This window comes from Pelmatolapia mariae, linkage group LG22 (genome assembly GCF_036321145.2).
Source record: "Pelmatolapia mariae isolate MD_Pm_ZW linkage group LG22, Pm_UMD_F_2, whole genome shotgun sequence".
NCBI lineage: Eukaryota > Metazoa > Chordata > Actinopteri > Cichliformes > Cichlidae > Pelmatolapia > Pelmatolapia mariae.
Window position 1 is genome coordinate 2086521 of NC_086245.2, and position 9248 is coordinate 2095768.

General features: G+C 40.1%; 1 gene segment (V, D, J or C); it reads left to right on the forward strand.

Annotated features, from left to right (window-relative positions):
* The first annotated feature begins 5126 nt into the window (after positions 1 to 5126).
* LOC134619870 (Ig kappa-b4 chain C region-like) lies at positions 5127 to 8108 on the forward strand. The segment is given in 3 exon segments: positions 5127 to 5157; positions 6825 to 6932; positions 7630 to 8108. Coding segments are annotated over 3 exon segments (465 nt in total).
* The last annotated feature ends 1140 nt before the right edge of the window (positions 8109 to 9248 follow it).

Below are 9248 nucleotides of genomic sequence, written 5' to 3' on the forward strand. Positions count from 1 at the left end.
AGCAGGCTGTGTTCAACATGTCTACATGTGTAAATGCTATGAGCTGCTGACATGTGATTGGCTGATATTTGGATTAACAAGCAGTTTAACAGGTGTACTTAATAACCTAATAAACACATGCAGTATGACTTTACTGGACTATACAGTAGTTGGTGCTGTGGTCTCAGATTGTATACATTTTCTTTTCCTGACACATATAGTTTAATGAGTATTATTTTGCTTTTCTCCATTTCACCAGTTTTGTAAAGTTAAAAAAACAAACAAAAAAACATCAGATTTGATTTTTGTTTCTGAAAAAAGTTTTTTAAACTTCTCATTAACTGTCACAGTCCGGGTGAGCTGCTGGTAAATTTCCACTAAGTCCATGTTCTGCTGTGTCTGCCCCTGGGCAGAGCTGTCATCTCCTCACATGGAGCCAATCTGGAGCAATCTACTCAGGATATTTAAGACCAGCGTTGCCGTCTCTTCACTGCTAGTTTGCCAACTTACCCACGGTGGTAACAGGCTACCATGCTTCATGCTCCTTGCCCAAGTCTATGTACCTACCTCGTTTTTCATGTGCTACAGCTCTCTGGTCACACCACTGCTCCACTCTTCAGTTAAGATTGCCACTCGGACACTCGGCCATACTCACTGCAGTTTCATGCTCCGTCTCCTGGGAAGGATTTCAATATCACATCTGTCTGCCCTCTTGCCACTGCTTCACACAGGATCATTTGGAGCTCAGGTCAGCCCATCTTAAATCTATTCAGCCCACCTGGACCTTCACCTACTCCCCTCAAAGAACCACCAACTCCACCTCCAACATAAGCCATACTCCTCTTTAAAATTCATCCACACCTGGAGAAGTCTGTGAACCCGCTAAGCTCCTTTTCCTCTCTTCCTCTTGATCACCACACCACCTTAGGCCACCACGCTACATTTTCTTGTCAGGAATCCCACGTCAAGTATAACTCTGTGTTTTTGTGCCAAATAAAGATTTGTGTAAAGCAAACTCAACCGTCTCCACATGTGGTCCAGCACTTGAGTCCAGTTTCGTACAGGCCTTTGGCCCCTTGTGACATTAGGCCTACATTTTTTGCAGTACTCTTTCCAAAGTCGGTAAGGTTTTGATGTCTTAAAACGATGGTGAAAGTGTTTTATGAAGTGTCTTTTGCATAGATTACATATTTTGAGAACTGCATTAAGAGTGGTGAGAATGACGTTACTGATGTAAGACTTTCACCAAAGCAACTGAGAAAAGCAGTGATGGGAAAATATTTACTGAAGTTCATTTAACTGTTCATGAATAAATGTAAGTGAAGTCTTTTGAAAAAGTGTGTGTGTGTGTGTGTGTGTGTGTGTGTGTGTCCTCAGTGAACTGTATCAGTCTCTGCAGTATCTTCCAGCTGCAGCAGTCAGTTCAGTTTCTGTTCAGTCTGACTGAGGGAGGTTTTTGTACGACTGTTTTTCACTGTGTGAACACACGCTGACTGTTGATGTTGTGATAACTCTGACAGTAATAAACTGCTGCATCTTCAGCCTGGACTCCACTGATGGTCAGAGTGAAGTCAGAGTTTGATCCACTGCCTGTAAAACGAGCTGGAATCCCTGATTGTCGAGTGCTAGCACCATAAATGAGTAGTTTAGGAACTCCTCCATCTTTCTGTTGGTACCAGGCTAAATTGGTATAAGCATTCTGACTGGTCCTACACTTGATGCTCACAGTTCCTCCCACAGCAGAGCTCACTGTTCCAGGCTGAGTCACTGTGATCTGTCCTCTGGACTCTGAGGATACAGAGACAAAAACATAAAGCAGCTTCATGGTTTTGTGGGCTTCATTTCAGAGGGACAGATGTTGATAGAGGAGAGGAGTTTGATTCTCTGGACTTTACCTGTGAAGCAGCAGCAGAGGAGAGTCCAGATGAGGACGCAGATCAAAGTCATGTTTTTGATGAGGAGGATTTCTGTGGCTTCTGTTGTGATGAAGGACAGCTGTCAGTCATCCAGTGTTCAACTCTCAGGACTATAAACTCTCCCAGAGCACTGGAGCATGGTGCTGCTGATGCAAAGTGCCTCTCTATGGAAATGATCTGACTGACTCACACATTTTATGATGTTGTTTTTCTTTGTATAAAAACAAATGAATAAAGAAAGAAATAAAGAATTGAGAAATACAAATATTCATTTCAATGCAAATTGTTGATCAGTCTCTTCATCTGTATATTAGTTTATATTATATTAGGTGGAGGTAATTATGGTGAACAAAGCTGACGTACAAACTTAATGTCCAACTATTTTCTTGTATTCTGTAACAACTCTCGATATTGTTATTTTTGGTCACATAAAAATATGAGGAACATGATAGCATATAGATCTGTCTCTCTTATTGTTTTTTTCAGACACAAACATTCGTTCTATAAATAGATTCTGATTCCATCGGTCAGCTCTCTGACAGCACTTCCATTCTGCACATCTCTGGATTCTTCCTCAGGTTCGTTTGTACAGCAGGATGTTCTTCCTTAATGTAGCAATAATATGAAGGACAGCTGTCTTCAACATAACATACTGTTTCCCTCTCAGTGGTTCCTGATTGATTAAATAATTCATGGCATCTTGTGGAAGAACATAAATTTGATTTCCACCAGTGAAAAAGGTGAAACTCTATAAACAGAGAAAACATTTTAGACACATTTCTAACAAAGATGATTTTAACTGAAGAAGCTTCTTGGATGAGAGGTGAAACATCTTGAAGAAACTTAAAGAAGTCCAGCTGTTTTCTTTTCAAGCTCCTCACACTACCATGATCTGGATGACTGAGGACCTGCAGATCAATGATCTGACTCACACAGAGACTTGGATCAATCTGATGATTTCTATCATTGGATCAATCACTTCATGATAATATTGACCAACAGTGTCCAATTAATAATAATAATAATAATAATAATAATAATACATTTTATTTAAAAGCACCTTTCAAAACACTCAAGGACACTTTACAGAACAAATAAAACAAGCATAAAAGCAGGAAATGAACACAATAATAAAACAAAGTAAGAGCATGGAGTAGTTATACAGAGTAGGCTATCTTGAACAGGTGGGTTTTGAGGGTGGACTTTAAAAGGGGGAAAGAACTGATGTTTCTGAGGTCAGGGGGTGAGGAATTCCAAAGTCGAGGGGCAGAGCAACTAAAAGCCCCGCCCCCATGGTAATAAGACGAAATGAAGGAACAGAAAGAAGAAGAGAAGAGGAGGATCTGAGGCACCGGGATGGGATGGACATCTGTACCAAATCAGAGAGATATGGTGGGGAGAGAGAATGAATAGCCTTAAATGTGTAAAGGAGTATTTTAAAATTAATGTGGAGTTGAACCGGGAGCCAGTGAAGCTGCTTCAGGATAGGGGTGATGTGGTGAGTAGAGGGAGTCCTAGTAATAATACAGGCAGCAGAGTTCTGGACACGTTGAAGCTTGTTGATGGATTTTTGTGTAAGGCCAAATAAGAGTGAGTTACAGAAGTCAATCCGAGAGGTAACGAGACTATGGACGAGAATAGCAGTGGCATGTGGAGTGAGGAAGGGGCGGAGGCGGTTGATGTTACGGAGTTGGAAATATGCTGAGCGAGTGATATTATTGATGTGAGAGTTAAAGGATAATGTACTGTCAAGACAGACTTATTTATTTTGAAATTGTTCCTTTCTGAATGTCTGTTATTTAAACCCACTTAATTTTCCTACAACATTATTTTTTTCATACCATTTTAAAGCTCTTTAAAGAAGTTATACATTTTCCACTTTTATTTTTATATTCACATCGCATGTGCCCTTTTTACGAGTTGGTGTTTTGAGGCTCAAAATCTTCGTCCAGCACTATGTCTGGACTGAAATATTGAGAACTGACGTAGAAGAGCAGAGGGCCTCTTTTTGCTGCATGCTTACACATCACACTAGAAAACGGTTAGAAGGATATTTTCAGGTCCAAAGGGAGTTCGAACAGAATGTCCCGAACTAGATAAATAAAATCAGTATCAGGATAATATTAAGTAATCAAGGCTGGGCAGGCAGGTGTTTTTGTCTCTGTCATTCCAGGAAAAGGAGCTGATAATGAGGGAGGTGAGAGGAGAAGGAGGCTCAAAGGGAGACAACAGGGTCTTTCTGAGGTTCCTGTTTGAAAATGACATGTCCAAAATAAACAGAATATTTCTCTGCAATTACAAACACTGTGTAAACAATCTTGGTATCAAATAAAGTCGACACTTGTGAGATTTCATCAAAGGCGTAAATATTACAGCAGATGTTACTGTATCAAAGTTACTGAGGCGGGAACACAGAAAAAGCACGTAGATTCGTTTTCCTCGCCCAATTTATTTTTGGATTTGATTGCATATAACCATTTTCTAAATATGCTTCACTAGCAAATAAACTCCAGAAAACCAGTGATTAACATTTGAACATCATCTGTGCAAAGACTGATGCTGCTGAAGTGAAACACCGAAATGTTACAGTGGGTTGTATAAACTCATAGTCAGGCGTTTTGCCAATAGGCACATTTTGGTACCATCTGTGAATTGAAATTTCTTAGTTATTGAACAGCAGAAATGATTTAACTTTATTTAGATGCCTAAAGACGCTTGTTTCAAGAATATTTTGAAATGAGCTACAGAGAAATGGCATGCATAAGTCTTGATTATCATATTTGACTTTTTTGACATATTTGTGATATTTTGCAGCTGGTTCAGTGAATTTTGATCAGAGCATGAAGAATCTGTGAGATCTGTGCTTCAGGAAAATGTTTCATTTTCCTGTTAGATGCTGAGGAGTGAACATGGGGTTCAACTTGTGTTTACGCAAGTTTTGCAAAATGACACAACTGCTCTTTTAATTGTTTTGTTGTTTTCACTGTGTTTGGTGGTTGTAGAAATGGTTTATATGAGCATTTAGCTGAGATTCAGAGGTTTCAGTGGATACCACACATGCTGGTATGTACATAGCCGACCTTGTGTTACATCTAATGAAACAGAATCACCCCCCTTTGTCCCCAGTACCAGTGGTGTTGGGGCTCAAAAGGTAGATTCAGCCTCATATTCTGATGGAGAGACTTGCCCCTCATTTTAAACTTCCAGGTGATGAAACATGAGTCCGTGAACATGAAGCAGCATGAGCATGACCAGCGTAAAGGTAGGTATGCAAACTGCTGATAATGTGACTGATGGATCTGAGAAGCTACTGAGAGCACAAGGAGAACAAGGAAAGTTAAACACAGCACGAGATGCAAAGGCGGCCTGTAACTGTCACTTCCTGCGGGGGCAGATCATGTGGCGTGTGTGTGGAGGACCCAGGTGTGGACACAGACGAGGAGACAGAAGAATTCCAACAAAAAGCGAGCCTGTATTTGTCTGAGACTCAGGAACAGAAAACCAGGCGAGAACAAAACTAAACTTAAACCTATACTGGTGAAAAACTGAAATAACTATAACTTACTATGAACATGATGCAGTGGAACATGAAAGAAGCTCTGAAATATCTATGAGAACCAGAAAGATGAACATGTTCTGCACCACATCATGAAAGACCTGAGGTGACAAGAAGGGTGAGGAAACAGACGGCATGATGAGGAACGAATGGAAACACAGAGACTAAATACACAAGAGGTGATCATGGGAAGTGGAAACACAAAGGAAACAGCTGACACAAATGCACATAATGACACACTGGGGAGGTGTAAAACTAAGCACACTGATCAAGGGAAACACAGGACCTTTACAAAATAAAACAGGAAACATAGACAAGACAATACCAGCTTAACAGACTTGGCACACATGATAAACTAGACAAGAACCCAAACACAGAAACCAAGGAGACAGTGATAAATAATGGCTAACTTTAACCTCAACTAAAAGTTAAATAGGAATAACACATGAACTATAATCACAAATCTAACATAAGACAAATACAAAATACACTCAGAGCGCTGGGTCAGAAACCCAGCCAGTGACAGTGACTAACATGTTTTGAGCAGACGGACCAGCAAAGAAGAGATGTTGATGCTGGTCTTAAATACTGCCGCTTGTCCTGGATCACAATCAGGTGAGCATGGCAGGTGTGCTGACAAGGGCTCCGCCCAGAGGTGGAAGCACAGAGACATCATGGAAAAATACAGCCAACTCACCCTGACCATGACACTTTTAATGTCCATTTATAGAAAGTCATTTCTTGAACTGCTGGTTCAGTGTTTTATTTATAAATACCTGCTCCAAAACCACGGAGGTCAGGCAGAGAGATTTGTGTTCACTCTGAAAATGAAGAAGGAAAAAAACATTATTATCCATCCTGAACGTGTTTTGTCATCTGAGTTCAGGAAGTTGTTCTCAGGTCACTGTTACCTTGTACCTCAGTGTAGAACAAACAGAAACTTCAAATCCTTCATTCCCTCAGCTGTTAGATTCCTGAACGCTGACAGGAGTCATTTAGATGAATGTTTCTGTGATTGTTCATTTTGAGACATTTACCCTTCATATTCTGTTTATTTATTTTGAACATTTTTGTTCATTTTGATGTATTTATTTACTTTTTCCTTGACCTCATTGCTTGTTTATCTCTGCCTTGATCTGCAACAGTGCTTGTGATTATTGTTTAAAGACTGTAGGCTGTGTGAGTTTGACCATGTGAGCAGGTAGTGTGGGAAAGCTGCAAACAAATTTTGGAATTAATAAAATTATCTGAACTGTGAATCTAATTTTAAAAATGCAACTTTTAAAATCAGGTTGCACTGTTTCTTTTTTCAGTTTTTATTTTTATAAAATTATACAAACAGTGAATTATTTTGTTGAGTTTGTTTGTTTCAGAGTCAGAGAGCCGTGTCTCTCTACAGTCAGAGGTTTTTGTACGGCGGCTCAATGAGTTTGTATCACTGTGGTGGACTTTTGGTGGAGGAACCAGACTGGATGTTAACTGTAAGTACATTTGACTCATTTATGAAGCTCAAACCTGTATCATTAAGGTTAATTTCATTTCCTTCTACATAAATACTTCATGTTTCTCAAATATATAAAATATATATCATATAAAATCTAATATCAGTGTAAATTTTGAATTCAGACTAAAATTGTCTTGTGCATTTATTTTTACTGGAAATTGAACTTTCAAAAGGTTTTTTTTCTTGAAGAAAAGTAGAAAAAGTTTATATATTTTACATTTCCATAAAAGTTTTGTCTTCAACCTTTTGCTACAAATAATGTGACATCCATTTAAAATTTATAGTTCTTAAAGATTTAACATTATTAATGACACATTAACAGTGAGCTGTCTGAGGTTTGCTGATATAATGGATTTTAATATGTGAGTAAGTAGAGTTATATTATTGTTCTCAAACGGAGCAAAAACAAGACAAAATCCTGACATTTTAATTTCTAATTTTATTGTAAAACTAATTAATAATTCAAACATAACACACACGAGAACATCAGAAGTCAAAGAAACACTTTAATATTTTTATCTTTGGTACTGAAACTCGTCTGTTGCCATGGTTCAGCAGTGAAGCCTGTCTGTTACCATGGTTACCAAGCTCAGAGAGAGAAGTGAAACAACTGGAGAGCAGTTTCACCCAAACTCCCAGTTTCTCTAACATCTATTCTCTCTCTCTCTCTGCAGTGGGTCGAGTCCCCCCCTCCCTGACCGTGCTGGCGCCCTCTAGTGAGGAGCTGCAGCAGGGGAAGGCTACAGTCATGTGTGTGGCCAACAAGGGCTTCCCCTCAGACTGGAGGCTGTCCTGGAAGGTGGACGGAAGAAGCAGCAGTGGAGAGGAGAGCAGGAGCCCCGGGGCGCTGCAGAATGACGGCCACTACAGCTGGAGCAGCACCCTGAGGCTCCCTGCAGACCAGTGGGAGAAGGTGGGCTCTGTGACCTGTGAGGCCACCCAGGGCTCCCACACTCCACTCTCACAGACTCTGATGACAGACCAGTGTTCCCAGTCCTGAGCTGACTCACTGGGACTCTGATACTGGCTTTAGTCTGCAGCTTCTCTCAGTCTGCTCCCTCTGTGTCTGTATTGCTTTGATAGTTTTCATGTTTTCATGCTTGTGGCACTGTTGATGGTTTTAATACTTCAAATAAAAACTGAGGTCTTCAAATAGTGGTTTTCATGTGTTTCCATTCAGCTGCTCTTCTGTCTGATAATCATCCTTCAGGTTCAGCAGTGATGCTTCCATACACTGAAAATCTCTCCTTCTGTAACTTTTACTGAGAGAATCACATGTGCTGTATCACATCAGACTGTAAACTTGCAAAAAAAGTAAAAAAAAATACATGAACAAATAAAGCAATAAATCAATAAACAGTCACAGCCAAAAGTTCCTCCCTGCTATAGATAGTTTTAAAATCTTTTTCGTTTTGTAGCTTTATTTCCTGTTGGGTGTAGCAGAGGCAGCCAAAGATGGTGACAGGTTACTGTAACCTGCATGTGACACATAATGAGACCCTCCTTTATTTTATTCAATGTCATTAAATTAAAGTCAAACATAAAAAATACTATTTTTCTAAAAGTGAGAAACTCTAAAATTAATTCATGTTTCATGTGTGTTATTTGAAGTTTAATTCTGTGTGTGTGTGTGTGTGTGTGTGTGTGTGTGTGTGTGTGTGTCCTCAGTGAACCGTATCAGTCTCTGCAGTATCTTCCAGCTGCAGCAGTCAGTTCAGTTTCTGTTCAGTCTGACTGAGGGAGGTTTTTGTACGGCTGTTTTTCACTGTGTGAACACACGCTGACTGCCAGGATAGTGAAAACTCTGACAGTAATAAACTGCTGCATCTTCAGCCTGGACCCCACTGATGGTCAGAGTGAAGTCAGAGTTTGATCCACTGCCTGTAAAACGAGCTGGAATCCCTGATGCTCGATTGCTAATATAGTAAATGAGCAATTTAGGAACTCCTCCATCTTTCTGTTGGTACCAGGCTAAATAACTGCTATAAATGTTCTGACTCATCTTACACCTGATGCTCACAGATCCTCCCACAGCAGAGCTCACTGCTCCAGGCTGAGTCAATGTAATTTGTCCTCTGGACTCTGAGGATACAGAGACAAAAACATAAAGCAGCTTCATGGTTTTGTGGGTTTCATTTCAGAGGGACAGATGTTGATAGAGGAGAGGAGTTTGATTCTCTGGACTTTACCTGTGAAGCAGCAGCAGAGGAGAGTCCAGATGAGGACGCAGATCAAAGTCATGTTTTTGATGAGGAGGATTTCTGTGGCTTCTGTTGTGATGAAGGACAGCTGT